Genomic DNA, 20,334 nt, shown 5'->3' with positions numbered 1-20,334 from the left:
GACAAGAAATGTTCTCCCTTAGGCTCTCTTGCCTGGTGACTCTCAGCTCCAAGTGGCACTGAGGTGCTGGAGCAAATTCTTCTCTCAAGTGCATGCCCGTGTGATCAATGGGAGCTGCATGGGCGCATTCGAGTGCAGAACCTGGCCCATTGTGAAGTTCCCGTTTCGTATCTCCCCGTGTAGGGATTTAGGGAGAAATCTCTCAGTAATGATTCCAGATAGTATCAGTCGTTACCTTACTTGCCTGTGTGGCAGGGAGCATTTGTACCCAAAGACATGCCAACGTCCTTTGCATCTCGAGCTATCGGTCTGTCTCTTCGGTAGCCCCATCCCTGTAGTGTCAGTCCTGCAGGATCTTCATTATTATTGTTAGTAATTATTTGTATTACTGTGGCTGCTAAGAGCCCTAGTCTTGGATCGGGACCCCACTGTGCTAGGTGCTGTACAGACACAGAACAAAAAGATGGTCCCTGCTCTGAGGGACTTACAATCTAAGCATAAGATGAGACAACATGTGGGTACAAACAGATGTGGGAGGACAGGAGAACAAGGGGCAATATTGGTCCGTATGACAGGCCGTGCAGCCTGTGTGTCAGAGGCTGCATGGTGTCGTGGCGAAGGAGAGTTTTGCGGAGGAATGTGAAGATGGATGACGAGGAAGTTTTGGGGCGGTTTATGGAGAGCACCTCCCAAGCTGTGTCTTTATCCTCCCCACGGCCCTGGGCGGTACGGCAGGATTGCTGTCCCCCACTAGCAGATGGGAAGTGAGGCGGGGAGAGGCTGTGTTCTGCCCTAGGTCTGCGGCAGAGAAGGACTCTAGTTCTGTAATCAGAGGCCCAGCCTCCCCCTCGTTTGGTCTCTGATGCATGGCCAGAGAGTTGGTTCCCCCAGCCCTTTATGCAGCATCGTTTCATTTCTCCCAGTCTGTCCTGTGAATTACATTTGCCTTCCCTGCCTGTTCCAGATGACACCTGGCTCGCCAGCCATGAGAAGAACAAGGAGCAAGATTCACAGGAGCTGGAGCTGCACTGGACTGCGGCTCAGAGACCGGAAGAGAATATTTACCATAGTGCCGAGCACGGCCTTCCCTCCAATGGTCCAAACACAACCCTGGCAGTACATATGCCAGAGAAACCCACCCAGCACGAGAGAGACTTCAGCCCCTTGAAAGCCAGCACCGTGTGCCCGGGGGCCCCCGTGACGGAGCGGCCCTATCTCTGCCCCGAGTGCGGGAAGTGCTTCAGCCGCAGGGAGCACTTCGTGCAACACCAGCGCACCCACACGGGCGAGCGCTCCTACGTGTGCCCCGAGTGTGGCAAGGGCTTCACGCAGCAGTCCAACCTCACCAACCACTACCGCACCCACACCGGCGAGCGCGCCCACGTGTGCCCCGAGTGCGGCAAGGGCTTCATCCACCAGTCCACGCTCACCACCCACCTCCGCACCCACACCGGCGAGAAGCCCTACAAGTGCAGCGTCTGCGCCAAGTGCTTCAGCCGCCTCTCCACCCTGCTGGAGCACCAGCGCACCCACACCGGCGAGAAGCCCTACAAGTGCCTGGAGTGCGAGAAACGCTTCAGCCGCCTCTCCACACTGGTGGAGCACCGGCGCACGCACACTGGCGAGAAGCCGTACAAGTGCGCCCAGTGCGAGAAGAGTTTCACCCGCCTCACCAACCTGACCGTGCACCAGAACACCCACGCCGGCGAGCGCGCCTACAAGTGCACCCAGTGCGGCAAGAGCTTCGCCCAGAAGCCCTACTTCCTCAAGCACCTGCGCAACCACACCAAGGAGAAGCTCTACAAGTGCCTGGAGTGCGGCAAGAGCTTCGTCTGCCACTCCTGGCTGGTGCGCCACCAGATGATCCACACGGGCGAGCGGCCCTACCAGTGCGGCGACTGCGGGAAGAGCTTTGTGCAGAAGGAGCACCTCTTGAAGCACCAGCGCGTCCACACGGGCGAGCGGCCCTTCCAGTGCTCCGCCTGTGCCAAGAGCTTCCGCTGCCAGCAGTCCCTGAGGCTGCACCAGTGCGCGCACGCCGGCCAGCAGGGCGGCACACCGGCCGCGGTGGGGGCCGAGTTCAAGAACCAGCAGCTGTACATGAAAATGGAAAATACTGGGTAGTAGGGGGTCGAGCCCTGCGTTGGGAGCTGCACGGGGAGAGCCTCCCCCCGAGACTAGCCAGATCCGCCCCATGTGAAACACTGCAGTGAATCCCACGCCCTCTCTGCATGCCAGATGGGAGGGGAGCGCTCGACGCGAGGGATGGTGACGCAAGACCGTATTGAATGTGAGCTGCAAGCAGCCGTTACGTGCCGCGCCTGGGGAAGAGACCCCACGACGGACTGAACAATGCGTTGGAAGCGTCTAAGTGGCCGCAGCTGTTTTGTTTGTACGAACAGTCTCCTGAGCGCTGGCACCGCCGGCGGGAACGTCGCCAGCAGGCTCTGCTCTGCAGGGATGGGCAGTGCAGGCCTACGAGCTGCTGTCACGTGAACGACTTCCTGCCGCGACTGAAGAAGTGGAGCAGAGGCTGTTGGGAGTGAGCGTCGGCAGGCGTGCTGGGTTAACAGTACTTTGTCCTCCAGGGTGCTACAGACAAATGCACTCTGCTTGCCTGTGCTGCACGGCTTCCCGCAGTCAGTACGGCTGGGGGCTCGGAGGTGCGGTGAGGCTGAGAAGTGCCTGCATTTGCACTGCAAGCCAGGGGCAGAGCCAGGTCTACACTACAGGCCGCCTATGCTCTTACCACTCGGCCTCACCACCTTCAGCCCTCCTGAAATGGAAGCCGAGCTCCACCCTGGCGGATGAGAGCAGGAATGCAGCGTCCGGCTCGCCTGTCTGTGGAAGCGATTGGCAAACTCGAAGCAGTGATTTCTGGTCTATTGGTGACTGGTTCTGTTTGTGACACTCCGGCTTCCCACTGCAGCTGGTGGGGGGGTGGTACCCTCCAATACCTTGGAGCAGCAGCAAAAGATAAAGTTAAGCTGGGTGCAGGGTGGTCAAAGCGTGAGTGTCAGTGAGGTGTGATGATCTGCCGCAGGAAGGCCGACTCTAGGCGTATTTCACTTTAAAGGTCAAAACACGTAATTCAGAAGTTAAAAGGGCTAGGGAGGAATTGGAGCCAAGCTCAATTCCGATGACCATCGCCTGACCTAGGAGTAGTGTGGGTGCTCGTGAGAACGCTCCAGAGCAGGCATTGCATCTGCCACAGCAGCGCTAACTGCAACGGAGCGTCCGGTAGGGGGTTCAGCCCTCCCCCGCTAATCACGCAGCAGATCTGCTCTGGCTACGAGCTATTTACCTTCCCAATAGCCGCCTGCAGGCCTCCCTCAAATGAGACCTGCAGCTACAAGCTCTGGAAGCTTTCAGGCCTGTCTACACAGCTGGGTTTGTTTGTTTTTGGGGGCCTTGGCTCCCTGAGGAGATGACAGGTAACAGTTCCCTGCAGAGCAGCTGTGATCATACCTGTGTTTGCAGGTCTGCCATGGGCCTAGCTGGGGTTTGATCAGTGCATTCTGGGCTGCTGTTCTGTAGTGCTTCAGTGGAGCTAGAGCACCCAAAGCACAGGATGTTGGGAACCGTTCGGAAAGGGATAGTTAAGGCAGAAACTCTCAAAATGACGCGCTACAAATCCATGGTGCAGCCACACCGTGAATAGTGAGTGCAGTCCTGGCCACTGCCTCTCACAAAAGACACATTAGAATTGGAGAAGATACAGAGAAGGGTAACCAAAATGATTAGGGGTATGGAACGGCTTCCATAAGAGGAGAGATTAAAAAGACTGGGACTTTTCAGCTTGGAAAAGAGACGGCTAAGGAGGGATATGACAGGTCTATAAAATTATGACTGGGGTGGGGAAAGTAAATAGGGAAATGTTATTTACTCTTTCCCATAACACAGGAATTAGGGGTCACCAATAAAATTAACAGGCAGCAGTTTAAAAAAAAAAAAGTATTTTTTTCACCCAATGCACAGTCAATCTGTGGAACTCCTTGCCAGAGGATGTTGTGAAGGCCAAGACTATATCAGGGTTCAGACAAGAACCAAATCAGTTCATAGAGGACAGGTCCATCAATGGCTATTAGCCAGGATGGGCAGGGACACAACCCTATGCTCTGTCTGTAGCCTCTGTCTGTCAGAAGTTGGGAGTGGACAACAGGGTGGATCACTCCAAAATGCCCTGTTCTGTTCATTCCCTCCGGGGCACCTGGCACTGGGCACTGTCAGAAGACAGGACACTGGGCTAGATGGACTCTAGGTCTGACTCAGTGTAGCTGTTCTGTTCACAGGGGCTAGTGAACTCCGGCATGTCCTTCTGCAATGAGCAGGTTTGAGAGAAGAGCCCAAACCAAATCCCGGGCATCACTAGGGGGTTCCCTATCTATGCTGCATAGTAAACAGTGCACTAACTTGGCTATTGCGCCGTAGTCGTGTGCTAGCCTGGATCTCCAGGCAAGGGGAGACACTGGTAGCTGCCTGTTGCTGGGTGTTTACCTTGTGGGCTAACACAGGCCAAGCTAATCAGCAGTCACCAGTGCCACACTGTTGCGAACATCATTCTGGGCTGTACTAGCCAAGAGCATTGTAAGCAAGACACGAGAAGTAATTCTTCCGCTTTCCTCCGTGCTGCTTAGGTCACAGCTGGAATATTGTGTCCAGTTCTGGGTGCCATATTTCAGGAAAGATGTGGACAAATTGGAGAAAGTCCAGAGAAGAGTAACAAAAATGATTGAAGGTCTAGAAACCATGACCCATGAGGGAAGATTGAAAAAATTGGGTTTGTTCAGTCTTGAGAAGAGAAGACTGAAGGGGCGGACCTGACAACAGTTTTCAAGTACACAAAAGGTTGTTACAAGGAGGGAGAAAAATGGTTCTCCTTAACCTCTGCGGATAGGACAAGAAGCAATGGGCTTAAATTGCAGCAAGGGAGGTTTAGGTTGGACATTAAGAAAAACTTCCCAACTGTCAGGGTGGTTAAGCACCTGAACAAATTGCCTAGGGAGGTTGTGGAGTCTCTGTCACTGGAGGTTTTTAAGAACAGGTTAGACAAACACCTGTCAGGGATGGTCTAGTTATTACACCTCTACCCCGATATAATGTGGGTTTGCATTGTGTCGAAGTGGGACTGTTTGTAATGTTTCCTCTGAATACTGTGTGGGGGCCTCAGTTTCTGGCCGACCCTCTGTCTCCTGGCAACTAACGGCCGGGGCCCTTCCCCCCTGCAAGGGGATGCTAAAGGTGGGGGAGAACAAAGAGATCAGGTGACCTCCTGGCCCGGGAAAGGAACCCAGCAGAGGAGGAGGGGCTGGAGGGGGTTTCAGTTTGGGGCTGGCTGGGGATGAGGAGTGAAGTGCAGATGGGGGGGGGGGGTCTGGCTCGCTGCCCCCCAGGATGGACACTGCTGAGGTGTCCCATTCTCTGTACCTACAAGCTCTGTTTTAGACCGTGTTCCTGTCATCGAATAAACCTCTGTGTTACCGGCTGGCTGAGAGTCACGTCTGACTGCAAAGTGGGGTTGCAGGACTCTGTGGCTTCCCCAGGACCCTGCCTGGGCGGACTCGCTGTGGGAAGCGCACGGAGGGGCAGAGGATGCTGAATGCTCCAAGGTCAGACCCAGGAAGCGTGTGAGGTTCTTCTTCGAGTGATTGCTCCTATGCATTCCATGTAGGTGTGCGCGCCGCGCGTGCACGGCTCTTCGGAACATTTTTACCCTAGCAACTCCAGCGGGCCGGCTGGGCGCCCCCTGGAGTGGCGCCGCTATAGCGCAGGATATATACCCCAGCCGGCCCATCCGCTCCTCAGTTCCTTCTTACCGCCCGTGACCGCCAGTTGGAACAGTGGAGTGCTCTCTGTCCTCCACAACCCTAGCGTTTGCTACTTTTGTCTGTATATAGTTGTTTGAGTATTTAGTGTTAGATAGTTGAATAAGTTAGTATAGTTTAGGATAAGGGAATAAGGGGAGTTTACCCCTTCTTTTCCGCAACCGGTGCGGGCTCATGCCCAAGGCACCGGGCTTTAAGCCCTGCGCGTCTTGCCAGCGGCACATGCCGGTCGGGGATCCGCACGACTCCTGCCTGCGCTGCCTCGGGGAGACTCACCGTGCAGATAAGTGCCCTATCTGCACAGCCTTTAAGCCCCGAACATGAAAGGAGCGGGACAGTCGCTTAAAACAGCTCCTCATGGAGGCAACGCTCCAGCCCCCGGCACCGACCGCGCCGGCGCCGAAGTCTTTATCGGTGCGCAGCGCACCGGCGGCCCCGAGCCGCTCCGGCACCGAGGCTCCTCGACCTCCGCAAGCGGCACCGGCGACCCGGCACCGTTTCCTCTCACCATCGAGGAAGCGTAAGCCGGCGAAGGCAGCTGCAAAGACCCATGCTCAGGGTCACGTAGCCCAGCCACCACCACCACCTCCGGTACTGGCTGTGGCCGTGCACCGTGCCGTTGACTCCGGCGCCGCAAGGGCCGTCGAGTCCGGTACCACCCTGCTCCCCGATGCCGACCGCGGTCGAGCTGCAGCTGCCATCCACGCCCAAGACGTTCTCGACGGCAAGGGAGCTCATAGAGCTCACAGAGGCACCGAGCCTCCGGCCCCCGGCACCACCGGTGCGGGCTGTCGTGTCAGCGGGTAAGCCGGCTATGATGCGGCCCCCTGCCCCGGACGGACGGAATAGACAGCGCTCCAGGTCCCGGTCTCGCTCCTGGTCCCGAAGACGGTCACCGTTGCGCCGCTCGAGGTCCCGGCACTGCTCACCATCGCGGTACCGGTCGCCTTCTCGACGCCGGTCGCAGTCCCGGTACCGCTCAACATCGCGGTACCGGTCGCACTCCCGGAGACGCTCCCGGTCCCGATCGCCTTCCCGTCAGCACCGATGAAGGTCCGATTCCCGGCACCGTGACTCCCGGAGCCGCTCCCGGCACCGCCGGTCGAGATCCCGGTCGAGCTCCCGGCACCACGGCGGTCGATGGTCTCGTTCGCCATCTCGGTACCGCGACGACCGGCACCGATCCTCGGCACCGTCCGGGGACAGATTGCCACCCTCGACGGCGCAGTCCATCAGCGCCTCCGCACCCCCGTGGCCATCTCGGCACTTGTCGGTCGCTTCGGGGGCAGGCAGCGACGGTCGTCTTCCGGCTGCCCCGCAAGGTCAAGCCCAGGGTGCGCAGCAGTGGGGCTTCTGGGTCCCCTGGGCCCAGTACGAGACTCAAGGGATGTCTTTCCCTCCGAGGGCCCCTGCCTCTGAACGCAGGGCACCGGAGGCCACAATAAGCAGACCGCCCCCTTCACCACCAGGTTTGGCTCAGTTACCACCTGATCCCCAGAGGCATCCTCGGCCCAAGTCAGCCACCCACCCCTTGGAGGAACCACCCGCGGAGGTTGTGGTTCAAGGCCTATCCTCGTCATCTTCACCAGACGAGGCGGTGGCCGGGGCTTCTATGACTGACCCTCCACCGATTGACTTGCGGGCCCACCAGGACCTTCTTCGCCGGGTGGCGAAGGCTATCGACCTCCCTGTGGCAGAGGTCACGGAGGACGAAGACCCGGTGACGAATGTGATTGGAGCGGAGGCTCCAGTGCGGGTGGCCTTGCCATTCATCCGCACCATTCAGAAAACGCCACTACCATCTGGCAGTCACCGGCGTCCGTCCCTCCCACCGCCCACGGGGTCGAAAGGAAGTACTCCGTCCCCCCCACAGGGTATGAGTACTTGTACACTCATCCTGCCCCAGACTCATTGGTCGTCCAGTCGGTCAACGACAGGGAGAGGCATGGCCAGCCCGCCCCGGCACTGAAGTCCAGAGAGGCGAGGCGTATGGATCTGTTGGGCCGCAAGGTCTATTCTGCAGGCGGTCTACAGCTTCGGATCGCCAACCAGATGGCCCTCCTCGCCAGGTACACCTTTGACATCATGGTGTCCCTGGCGAAATTCGCAGAGCTGATCCCAACAGCCTCCCACCAAGAGTTCTCGGCGTTGTTGGAAGAGGGGAAAAAAATCTTCCAGGTCCTCCATCCAGGCCGCTCTCGACTCCGCGGACTCAGGTGCGAGAACCCTGGCCTCAGGAGTGACCATGAGGCGCATCTCCTGGTTACAGTCTTCCACACTGCTGCCCGAGGTGCAGTACACCCTGCAGGACCTGCCCTTCGATACTCAGGGTCTATTTTCTGAAAAGACTGACTCCAGAATCCAGACCCTTAAGGACGGTCGCATAGCCATCCGCACTCTGGGGATGCATACACCTGCAACCCAGCGAAGGTCATTCAGGCAACAACCCTACCGGCCTTTCAATCAGCCCAGGTCCCATCCCTATAACAGCCGACGGCCCGGCCTGAATCGCCGTAGACCATCGGGCAACCAGCACAACCAAACCCATCTGCCTTCCAAGGCCCTCCAGGGCCCCAAACAGGCGTTTTGATGGGACGCCCGAGGATGGCCCATCAGTCTCTGTACCGGATCCTACCCGTCTATTTTACAACCGCCTTTCCCACTTCTTTTCGGCGTGGTCCCAAATAACAACGGACAACTGGGTGCTCCAAACAGTCTGGTTACCGCCTTCAATTTGTTTCGCCCCCCCCTTCGTACCCACCTACCCCGTCCCTCTTCAGGGACCCCTCTCACGAGCAATTCCTCCTACAAGAGGTCGGGACTCTGTTGAGCTTGGGTGCCATAGAGGAGGTGCCGCACGACATGCGGGGCAGGGGATTCTATTCCCGATACTTTCTCATCCCCAAGGCGAAAGGAGGTCTACGTCCAATACTGGACCTCCGGGAGCTCAACAGGTACCTGCTCAAGCTCAAGTTTCGCATGGTCACCCTGGGGACCATCATTCCCTCCCTGGATCCGGGAGACTGGTTTGCCGCCCTCGACATGAAGGACGCGTACTTCCATGTTGCGATTTACCCTCCCCATCGACGCTACCTGCGTTTCGTAGTCCACAACGCGCACTACCAGTTCGCAGTGCTGCCATTCGGCCTGCCTCCCGCGATCTCGGCACCAGACAATGGTCTCCATCATCCGAGACCTCCTCACCTTTCCCACGACAACGGTTCGGTCCTGCCTCCGCCTCCTGGGCCATATGGCGTCCTGTACGTTTGTCACCGCGTACGCGAGGCTCCACCTTCACCTGTTCCAGTCCTGGCTAGCGTCAGTGTACCACCCACATCGCGACCCCATCGACATGGTGGTCATGGTCACGAAGCCCACCCTCGAGTCACTCAGATGGTGGCTGGACCCAGAGGTAGTGTGTGCAGGAGTCCCGTTCCACCCTACTCGCCCATCCGTCACTCTGATCACGGATGCCTCAGCGCTGGGGTGGGGGGCTCACCTGGGCGACCTTCACACCCAAGGTCTTTGGTCGCCCCAAGAGCTCGCTCTTCACATCAACATCCGGGAGCTGTGAGCGATCCGTTTGGCGTCACACCTTCTGCGCCCGCCTGCAAGGCCGCTGCGTCGCAGTGTTCACGGACAACACGACGGCAATGTTCTACGTGAACAAGCAGGGCGGAGCCCGCTCCTCTCTCCTCTGCAAGGAAGCGATGCTCCTGTGGGACTTCTGCGTGACCCACTCGATTCACCTAGAAGCGTCCTTTCTTCCAGGAGTGCAGAACACGCTAGCGGACCACCTCAGCAGGTCTTTCCTCGCCCACGAGTGGTCCCTTCGACCGGACGTGGTGCACATGATTTTCCAACAGTGGGGCTTTCCCCAGGTAGACCTGTTTGCCTCCAAGGAGAACAGGAAGTGCCACCAGTTCTGTTCCTACCAGGGTCGCTCTCCGGGCTCCCTGTCGGACGCCTTCCTGTACTCCTGGACGGATCACCTCCTTTACCCCTTCCCTCCGTTCCCGCTCGTCCACCGGGTGCTGCTCAAACTTCGGAGGGACCGATCCTGCCTAATACTCGTCGCTCCGGCCTGGCCGAGGCAGCACTGGCACACCCTGCTGCTCGAGCTCTCTGTTTGGGAGCCCATTCCCCTCCCATTATGGCCGGACCTCATCACGCAGGACTTCGGCAGACTCCGCCACCCGGACCTGCAGTCCCTCCATCTCACAGCTTGGTACCTGCGTGGCTGACCCACGCGGAGAGAGACTGTTCCGCGGCAGTACAGCGAGTCCTGCTTGAAAGCAGAAAGCCTTCCACCCGCTCCACTTACCTCGTGAAGTGGAAGCGCTTTGCCCTCTGGTGTGACCAGCGCGGCCTTAATCCCTTCCTAGTCCCTCTTTCTACAATCCTGGACTACCTCTGGTACCTTAAGGAACAAGGTCTCGCGGTCTCCTCCTTGAAGGTACACCTGGCAGCCGTGTCCGCCTTTCGCCCATCCATAGACGGCCGATCCATCTTCTCGAGCCAGATGGTTTCCCGCTTCCTGAAGGGCCTGGACCGGTTGTACCCGCCCATAAGGCGTCCTACCCCGGCCTGGGATTTAAACCTGGTTCTGGCCAAGCTTATGAAGCCCCCTTCGAGCCTTTGGTCACGTGCTCCCTCCTCTACCTGTCATGGAAGACGGCCTTCCTCGTCGCTATAACTTCAGCGAGACGAGTGTCCGAGCTTTGTGCCCTAACGGTTGGTCCACCTTATACCGTCTTCCATGCAGACAAGGTACAGCTTCGCCCGCACCCGGCCTTCCTCCCGAAAGTCGTCTCAGCCTTCCATGTCAATCAGGAGATCTTCCTCCCGGTCTTCTTCCCGAAGCCGCACGCCTCACCTCGTGAGCAACAGCTTCACACCCTGGACGTTCGCAGGGCCCTCGCTTTTTATAGTGAGCGGACAAAGCCCTTCCGGTGTTCGACCCAGCTGTTCGTAGCAGTTGCCGATCGCATGAAAGGCGAGCCGGTCTCCTCCCAGCGGATTTCCTCCTGTGTCACGGCATGTATCCGGTCATGCTACGAGCTTACTCGCGTGCCACCATGCCGCCTCACCGCTCACTCCACGAGAGCGCAAGCCTCGTCTGCCGCCTTCCTGGCCCATATTCCTATCCAGGACATCTGTAGAGCGGCCACCTGGTCTTCTGTACACACCTTTGCTTCCCACTACGCGTTGGTGCAGCAATCCAGAGACGATGCAGCCTTCGGCTCAGCAGTCTTACACTCTGCCACGTCTCACTCCGACCCCACCGCCTAGGTAAGGCTTGGGAATCACCTGACTGGAATGCATAGGAGCAATCACTCGAAGAAGAAAAGACGGTTACTCACCGTAGTAACTGTTGTTCTTCGAGATGTGTTGCTCCTATCCATTCCAGACCCGCCCTCCTTCCCCACTGTCGGAGTAGCCGGCAAGAAGGAACTGAGGAGTGGACGGGCCGGCTGGGGTATATAACCGGCGCCATAGCGGCGCCACTCCAGGGGGCACCCAGCCGGCCCGCCGGAGTTGCTAGGGTAAAAATGTTCTGAAGAGCCGTGCACGCGCGGTGCGCACACCTAACTGGAATGGATAGGAGCAACACATCTCGAAGAACAACAGTTACTACGGTGAGTAACCGTCTTTTGTGTGTACAGGTCGGTCGCATCTTAGGCGCATTTAACATGCGCGATTTCAGCTTTACGCGGTTGGCAAAAACAAGAGAAAAAACAAAAAAGAGAAAAATAACAATTTAAATCCTGTTTCTGTAGGTCGGGCGATTCCGCCGCCTTTACACTCAATGTCATTTTGACTCTACGCGATTTTCGCTTTATGCGCCGACTGTGGAACGTAACTGCAGCGTGAGATGAGACAGACCTGTATTGTGGTGATGGCTAAGAGCCCCCGCCAGGGCCCAGGACCCCCCTGTGCCAGGCTCCCTGCAAACACAGAACACTGTGCTATGGTTTGGCCATTTACCTTTCTCTGTGTGACTGGGCCCTAACAAGCACAGTAGCAGCCCTTGCTCCCTTGCTCAGGGATGAGCAGTTTTACCCCCCATCCATTGCTCTCTGCCCTGCTGCCATTAAACACCCCCCATTGCCGCCAGGCTCCGGAAGCCTGGACTGACACCCACGGAGCAGACTTCTCAGCAGCCTGGACTGACTCCCCAGGCCTCAGTGTGGGGGGGCCTGAGGGGAGAGACCTGACCCCCTTTCCAGGGGTGCCTGACACTGGGCCCCAAACACTGAGGCACAGGAGGTCAGCAAAGGCCCCTGGCACCGCTGGGCTAGGGAACAGGGCGCGTCTCTCCAGCTCCAGCTGCCAATCAGACCCCAAACCCCAGGCCGGAGGGGCTGGAGAGAGTTTCCAACCCCTGCCCCTGAAAGCAGGGTCCAGCCCCAGGGAATTCAGAGCTACGCGCCTCCGAGCACAAGGCGGCTCCGAAGCCAGGATGAGTTTAACTCCCCTCCCGGTTATCACACCCCGGGGAGGAGAAACGGGCCGGGATCGCCCCCCCTCCCCGGGCAGCCCCCGCGGCCCGGGGCCCAGGCCGGGTGGGGCGGGGAGAAGCTCCCGGGGCCCGAGGCTCCCCCGCCCGCTGGGCCCTCACCTGGGCAGCGGCCCGCTCGGCCATGGCCCCCCCGGGGAGGCAGGCGGGGCTTCTCCAGCGGGCCCGGCCCGGCCGAGCTCCGCTCCCGCTCCGGGCTGGGCAGGGTCCCGGCGCCGCCTCGCCACGGGCCGGCCCCGCTGCCGGGCGGAGCAGAGCGAGTGCAGCCGGGAGGGGGGAGGGAGTCGCGGCCTGGCTGCGGGGCCGGGAGCGGCGGGGCGGAGGGGAAACCCCACGGAGGGGCTGAGCCGGCTGCTGCGGTAGCAAACATAGGCTTGGGGGGGGGGGGCATAGGGACTGTTTTAAATTTCCCCTCCCCCAGGACGGTGCATCTCAGCATCTGCTTCCCACTCCGCCTAACGGGGGATCTGCTCAGTGTCTGTTCCACAGGGAGTCTCCTGCTCCAGCCCCAAGCGCTGGGAAAGCCTGAACTGGACCCAGACCCTCCGGAGGTTTTACACAGTAACACATTGGGGCTCCATGGAATTTGCCTTCTGGTTTTTGCACTTGTAGCCCCCAGTCTTTGGGCGAGGTCACGACCTGCCCTAAACCCCTGTGTGCTGCAGCTCTCAGCCCACCACCTGGCCAGCGTGGGCCATTCCGGCTTCACAGCTATGAAACCAGCACCAAGGAGCCCCCCAGTAATATAATACTGAGGCTAGAATTGCTCCGAGCGCCTCCTCCCCGAGGGGCAGGCAGCCTCCCCTGACCATCTGTAGCGTCCTGCCCCGCAGCCTCACGGAAAACAAGGCGAGCGAAGCGCCAGGCAAAGCGCTCGCCGCGTGTGGGCTTTTGAAGGGGCCCAAGGGGGGGCTTGGGAAAGGTTAACGCCGTCATTCTCCGGTGCAGTAACAGCCGCGACAGGCCGGGAAGGCCTCGGGTGCGGAGAGTTGGTGCGGACCCGGCCGATGAGGCTGCACACCGCCTGGGGATGGCCTGGGCTGGATTTTGGACAGGATCTGGCCTATTTCCAGTGTGCTGAAGCTGTGAGCAGGGGAGTTAAGTGCTGTTCAAACACCAGCAACGTCTGGGCACCAGAGGCTTCAGCTCTTAGGAAACTCCGGCTGGGACAGATGCAGCAGCAGGTCTCCAGCCACACGGTGCTGGCGCGCCCCTCACCTGCCCTCAGCTCTCTGCCCATGGGATTGCAAACCAAGGTCTGGCTCTCAGGCCTTCCGTTCACAGGGCCTGGGCCCAGGGTTTGTGAAAGAGCCGAGCGCGCTGGGACAAAAACGGCAGGCGCCGGCCAGGGGCCTCTGGCACAGTGGAACGTGCGGTGATAAGGACAGAGCTCCACGATGTGGAAGACAGAACTTTCTCGGGGGAGGGATAGCTCAGTGGTTTGAGCGTTGGCCTTCTAAACCCAGGGTTGTGAGTTCAATCCTTGAGGGGACCGCTTAGGGATCTCAGGCAAAAAAATTGGTCCTGCTAGCGAAGGCAGGGGGCTGGACTCAATGACCTTTCAAGGTCCCTTCCAGTTCTAGGAGATTGGTATATCTCCAATTATTACCTTTCTACCAACACCCACGCATCTATAAACACCAAACCCCCTGCAAAACCAAACACGGCTCTGCACATGCAGTTCCCTCTGGGATAGTTAAAAGACCAAATACAGGATGGATGTTAGTCTCATTGCGTTTAACGCACTGCTGGAAGGTGCAGATACCACAGTGAAGAAAGTGGCTAGACGTAGCCTAGAATAGAGGGCAGATCAGGACTCATGGGCCTGGCTAGGGCCTTTTAGCCAGGAAGAGCCTGTAGGCCGCCACAGACTATAAACAGGATCAGTCACACACCAAGTAAATGCAGCCACTTCTGGGTGGGACACAGCAGCTGTGTAGCATGGCACAGGGGTATGTCTGTAGGCTAGGAAGGGAAGAATGGCACAGCCAACTGAAAGTGCAGGGGAGTTCAGGGAAGCAGAGCGATTTACCAGAGTCAGGCCCCTGGGGGTTAACCCCCAGGCTTGTGGGATCTTTAATGAGCGGCGCAGGTCAGGGCCTCAGATTTGTGTGTTCCTGGTGCACTAGTGCTTAGCTGCACCACCACGCAGAGGAGGGGGACGAAAACAGAGCATGTTTTGTGAAGGCCTTTGAGTTGGAGGAAACCCTGCAGTAGAGAGCAGGGAGGCTGCCCATTGCCAGCCCTGCCAGTCACAGGAGAGACACACCTGGGGCTGTGCACCCCGAATCTGACCGGTGCAGTCTGCAGAAAACCCCGCTCAAGGGGGCCTTGGCTTGAAATGGCCACAAGAGGGACCCCACACCTGTCACGCAGGCTCATTTTATTCCCAATTCACTTGCTTTTGAAGCAACATAATTACCTTGCAAACCCACAGCAGCCGGGATGGGGCGAACGGCCCCACTGCTACATTCATGGGCAGTTCACCGCGCGAGGGGCGGCTGCATTTCCCGTCCTCCGGCCAGCGTGTCCAAGCAGCGGCCCCCCAGCTGTACCACTCATGTGGCAGCGCTCAGAGCCGGGGCTCTGCCAGGACCCAGGGCACTCGTTCAGGCCTTGTCGGTGAGGGAGCTGGTCCAAGAACTCAGCCACTGGAGCAGCCCAGGCCTCGTTCTCCGCCCTCGGAGCCAGGCTCTCAGAGCTGCGCCAGCCGCTGAGCGCCACGGACGCGGAGCGTGTGAGGGCTGGGGAGCGATGGGGCGAGGGCTCGGCCCACGGGTGGGCGTGCGCGGCACTTCTGCGATGAGGTGTGGGAGCCAAGAGGCTGCCTGGCTCAGGGGACAGCGGGAAATGTCAGTGGCGCCATCAGCTCTTATTACCTTCATGTGCCCCCGAGGGGGAGAGGAGCGTGAAATGGGGTTACTTCCGCTTGACAGGGGCTGGGGCGCCCGCGGCTGCTGCTGGGTGCGATCGGGGCTGGCGCGGCCCCGCGGTGCTCCCGTGTTGCTCCCGTGTTTCACCAAGGGGCCGTGGGCAGCAAACCACCACCAGGCCTCAGCTGCAGATGCCCTGCTGCCAGGGGCTGCCTGCACAGAGCAGAGGAGCAGGTGGGGCAGCCCCCAGCCCCGAGGGTGGAGGCCACTTGCTGTCTGGGCTCCCAGGGGTGGACGGGAGCAGAGTTTCCTGCAGCAGCCCCACAGCACCCTCTGCCCCGGCTCTCTAGAGCCTCCCAGGCCCCATCCCCAGAAGCCTCTGTGCCTGGGCCCATCCCTATGCCTGCTGCCTCCTCCCGTTACCCCCCTGGGGGGCATTAGGAGTGGCAGGGCCAAGCACCCCACGGAGGAGTGGGGTTCATGGGTGAGGAGAGGCAGGTGACGTGGAACTGGCTTAGACCCGGAGCTCCCCACCCCCAATACCTTCTCCCAGCTCCAGACCCAGCCACCGTGCCCCCTCCACGTTCCCCAGCCCTGGAAACTCCCAGCACATGGCGCTTTAACAGCAGTTCCTGGCCAGTGTCCTTAGTCTTAAACAGGGGCAGGGCTGAGGGGAGAGAGACCCCCAGGGACGGCACCCTGGGCAGAACTGTCCCCATGGCAACACTGGCCTCGGTGCCCCGCCCGCAGAGGGCACTGGCCTGGGCCCTTTCCAGTCATGCTCCTTCACGCTGGGTTTTGGGTCTTAATTTATATTGCACATGGTCTGGCCCTGTGTGTCACCCACAGCCACACCCAGCAAGCCACCAACTCCCCCCTCCCCTCACTGTCCGTCACTGGGTCTCTACTGCCCCTTAACTGTGCGTGTGTGAGATGATGTCTCCCTCTAGTGGCTGCTCCATGTGCACGTAGGTGTGCACTTGAGCGTGTGAGATGATGTCTCCCTCTAGTGGCTGCTCCAGGGAAGATAGGAGCTGGCTCATACCAAACAGAGAACCTCCTTTAGCTCAAGTGTGTTGGGAGGGGAAGGTCCTGGGTTCTATCCCCGCTGTATCTCTGAGGCCAGGGCTTCGTTATACAGCTGCCATCTGCCGGGTACGACCAGCCTCACACACTGGTGCCTTGAGAGGAGAGTGAATGAAAGTTGCTGCTGCTGCAGACTGAACATGGGGGAAGGGAACATTCACGCCCCGTGCTTAAGAAGCCACCTACCATGTACATTTATTCAAATGAATGGAATTCTGGGTAGTGATTCGAGCAAATCTGATTGGCTAGTGCACAGGGGGTTGATTCCCTAGCACTTCGCACTGCCTCACCCAGAGGGAAATCCATAGACTGGTGGGGTTTGCTCCAGGTTTATAACACTCAGGACCCCAGCCCAGGCCATAATCCCTCATGCCCGCTCACAAATCCCCAGCCAATGCCCCGTGTTCTCTCCGGGGGCCGAAGGGGGGGGGGGGGGGTTCATACAGGGGATGCCTGAACTTCTAGGCTACAAGGGGAACTCCCCAGTCTGCAGGCTGTGCCATGTCTCGGATTTACCCAGACGGCAGGTTCTGGCCCGTGGCCTGCCTGACATACGCCCGTAACGCAGGTGCAGGGAACTCAAGACACCAGGCCAGGGGGCCAAGCAGCTTTACGAATCAGTGTTTTAATGCAGTTCAGCTGCGCCATGAGCACAGAACACAGGGCAATCAGCACAGCCACGTGCCACTCACCCCGGCAGCAGGAAAGGATCTCACAAACACCACGCTGGCAACAGAAGGGAGCCCAGGCCATGAAGTGCCCAATTCCAGCCCAGCTCCGCTCCCGCCGGCAGAGTCGCTCCTGCTTCCAGCCCAGCTCCGCTCCCGCTGGCGTCACTCCTGATTCCAGCCTGGAGCGCCGGCAGCGTCACTCCCGCTTCCAGCCCGGCTCCGCTCCTGATGGCGGAGTCACTCCTGATTGCACTGCTAAGAGCTCAGAATCAGGCTCCCAGTGCCCCGTGGCTACTGAGTAGGGCCACCAAGGTAGAGCAAAGCTTAGCCTGACGGGGCAGCCAGCAGGGTTAGCGCTCTTCTGCTGCAGAGCAGCCACCGCCCAGCACGGAAAAGCAGGCCCCGGTGCAATACCTGGCAGAGCTGGGCGTGGGGGCGAACTCAAGTGGCAGGTGTGGGTACCGGAAGGTGACCCACCTGTAACCAGACGTCTTTGAGCTGCCCAGTGGGAATAGGCAGACGGCGTCTTGAAGACAAAGAAATTCCAGCACCAGTAAATTTTGGCTGGGACCTGGGGCCAGCTTAGGGAATTTAATAAATACGGCTCCAGGGAGGCACCTGTCACTTCTGTTCAGCAGGATTCATTGTACCGATTAACTCTTAAAATGCTGGGATCGTCCAGGCAACCACTCACAGGGCTGCCTGGCCCGATACACGGCACATCCTCTACCGTAGTCCTGCCTAGCTCCAGTCTGCATTCAGCCTCACTGCTCAGCCCTGTGCTTTACACGCAGGACGGGGCTGCACAGACAGGACAGCTTGGAAATACATTTAATAAAGAAACTCTCTGTTGGGAGATCGGCACTTGGACACTGAAGTGATCGGGGCCTATTGAGATGAGCTCAGCGTGAGATTAGGGCACAGGAGACCTAGTTACGGGTGCAGGAGCCTTTCGCTGCAGGTCTCCACTTCAAATCCAGCTCCGATCGCACACAGATGGCTGTTGGGAGAGTTGGCGGGTGCAGCTGGGTATGGAGTGGGTGGGCTCAATCCTGCAGCACTGAGCACTCAGACCTCGATCCAGGAAAGCACCGACTTCAGAGGGGTTACCCAGGTGCTTAAAGCTAAGCACAAGCTCACATGCCTAGCTGCAGCGGGGCTGGAGTGCTCAGCACCTGGCAGGATCGAGCCTTCGGTCCCTTGGTTTGTAGTCTTGGCCAGAGTGGGGAGGAAGGAGGCCACTGAGAATGAACTTCCCCCTGCGCTCAGAGATGGTCCCGCCAAGGCAAGGCTCATGCAGGTGGGGGGTGGGACCTGTCTGGGTGCAGAGGGCGCCAAATCTGGCAGCTTCTCCCTGTGCCGAAAAACCAGAAACTCTCCGGAGTGCCGGGAGATGCCTGGGGAGTGGGAGAGGAGAGTAGGGAGCTGGGCAGCCTGTACTCTGACAACAGCCCCGTGAGTGAGATGCACCAGGAAGGTTTCTGCCCCTGCACGCACAGGCCGGGCATCTGAAGGCTCTTCCCTGGGACCTGCTGCCAAGATGTAGCAGCGTGTGCGACTCGTCCAGGGTCAGGAGCAGGTTAGACGCTGGACAGAAAAGACACCGGCTTGAACAGTGGCGACAGACAGGGGGAAAACGGGGAAATGTCAAATTTCTCCCCCGCTGGCCAGGAGCAATTGTCAGGGGGAGCAAAGCAAATCCGAGTGCCTGACCCTAGCCCAGACCCCTGCCCCCCAGACTGCCTAGCACCCGGTCGGCTCCCTGCGCACTCGCTAACACGCGGCTCTGATGCCATCTCACCTGTTACAATACCAGGGCTCCCCGCAGTGCCGGCCCCGAGAACGGCCGAGTCGCTATCGCTCTGCAGTTCCCGGGGCCCCCCAGCCTGTGAGCAGAGCAGAGCAGGTGCACAGCACGGAGGGGACACACGGACATGCTTGAATCACACAGCCGAGTGCAGTCAGGGAACCGGAGAGCTCCAGGCCGGACCCAGGGGGTGCTGTGGTCTCCGGGGCAGAATGGAGACGGACCCTGTGACTCAAAGGGGGGTGAGCGGAGCCAGCAGCTCCAAGTCCCCCCCTCTCTGTCACTGCCCTTTGGTGACTCTGCTCCCCTGTTCGTCTGCAGCGGGCGCGCGCCCTGGGGGGCTGGGCAGCGGCTCCCCGTGTCCTCGTGCCCGGCCGTGGCAGCAGCCGGAGGGCTGAGTGCCCAAGCGGAGCTCCGCCGCCCGCCACGGCCTCCTGACGGCCGCGTGCCGCGCCGCCCTCCTCCGGCACAGCTTGGGGCAGACGTCCGGGAAGAGGGCGACCCTGGCGCCGCCGCAGGTCAGGGGCTCTGCGCGTTTCCGGACCGCGCGCATGATGGCCAGCTTGTCGGAGAAGCGCAGCAGGCGGAAGAGCAGCGCCTGGGGCCGGGTGGCAGGGTCCCAGCGCGCCCCCCCGTGCACGCGGCGCGCACTCTCGATCTCCAGGGGTGGCCAGTCCGCCGGCAGGTTGAGCATCGTGGGCAGGGTCCTCTGCAGGAAAGCGACGGGGTCTCCCCCTTCCGCCCCCTCCGGCAGGCCCACCAGCCGCAGGCTGTTGCGGCGGGCGCGGTTCTCCAGCACGTGGCAGCGGCTCTCCAGCCGCCGGATGGTCTCACTCAGGCACTTGTTGCCTTTCTGGAGGGCAGCCAGCTCGAGAGTCCAGCCCCTCGAGTCCCGCTCCAGCTGGGCCACGCGGCTCTGCATGCTTGACACATCCCTGCACATGGCCGCGAAATCCTGGGAGACCCGGTCCAGCTTCTCCGAGAGGACGACCTCGATCGCGCTCCTCTCCACCCTGAGGTCCAGGGGCATCCCGCTCTCCCAGCCGCAGCACGCCCAGGGAGATGGCGCTGCGCTGGAGCAATGTCTCTTGGGAAATTCCTCCCACTCGGCATCTGCCTTTTGTCCACCATCTTCACTAGAAGTGCAGGAGCCGGTGCTCGGGGGTCGGGCAGCATCTGTCCTGGCTACGGTCCAGGGGACAAACATATCAGACCCGGCAACACAAAGCAACAGTCAGCACCATTTCTAGAGCCAATTCCCTAGCACTGTATTAGGCAGGAAACCCCACACCCACCACTGCACTGCAGCCTCCTCTGGAGTGAAAGGTGGCAGCTGATTGTCTTCCAGCCACGCTACCCAACAGCTTCGGACAGGGAGCCTTAGCCTGCAGCAGATCCCATTATGCTGTGGGAGGGAGTTAAGTAAAACCGAGCGCAATTACCCAATTGGCACTGGACCAGGTCCCAGGCTAACCCCTCTACTCGTGCACAAAGTGCCATGGGATTTTTAACGCCCACCGATACGTGGCTCCTCGGTCTTACAGCTGATGTG

The 20,334-nt window shown here is 59.6% G+C and overlaps 2 protein-coding genes across 12 annotated transcripts in view; one reads left to right on the top strand and one right to left on the bottom strand.

The window, feature by feature from the left end:
* Positions 1-3,827, top strand: part of LOC120392697 — a 40,345-nt gene extending 36,518 nt beyond the window's left edge. Inside the window, exon 15 of the mRNA XM_039517433.1 lies at positions 965-3,827. Within this exon, the coding sequence (XP_039373367.1) occupies positions 965-2,124 (1,160 nt within the window). The 3' untranslated portion in view covers positions 2,125-3,827. The remainder of the gene's footprint in view (positions 1-964) is intronic.
* Positions 3,828-16,177: 12,350 nt separating this feature from the next.
* The window catches only part of LOC120392699 (protein KRBA1-like), a 47,510-nt gene continuing 43,353 nt past the window's right edge, over positions 16,178-20,334 (bottom strand). For 10 of the 11 annotated variants that reach the window (XM_039517435.1, XM_039517446.1, XM_039517436.1 and 7 more), the window contains one exon: positions 16,178-19,967. In XM_039517435.1, coding sequence (XP_039373369.1) covers positions 19,063-19,967 — 905 coding nt within the window. In that variant the 3' untranslated portion in view covers positions 16,178-19,062. The remainder of the gene's footprint in view (positions 19,968-20,334) is intronic. The other variant, XM_039517445.1, reaches the window with a different exon arrangement.

The sequence above is a fragment of the Mauremys reevesii genome, unplaced genomic scaffold (genome assembly GCF_016161935.1).
Source record: "Mauremys reevesii isolate NIE-2019 unplaced genomic scaffold, ASM1616193v1 Contig11, whole genome shotgun sequence".
NCBI lineage: Eukaryota > Metazoa > Chordata > Testudines > Geoemydidae > Mauremys > Mauremys reevesii.
Note: the sequence above shows the minus strand (reverse complement) of the source record. Positions and strands in the feature narration are given on the sequence as shown.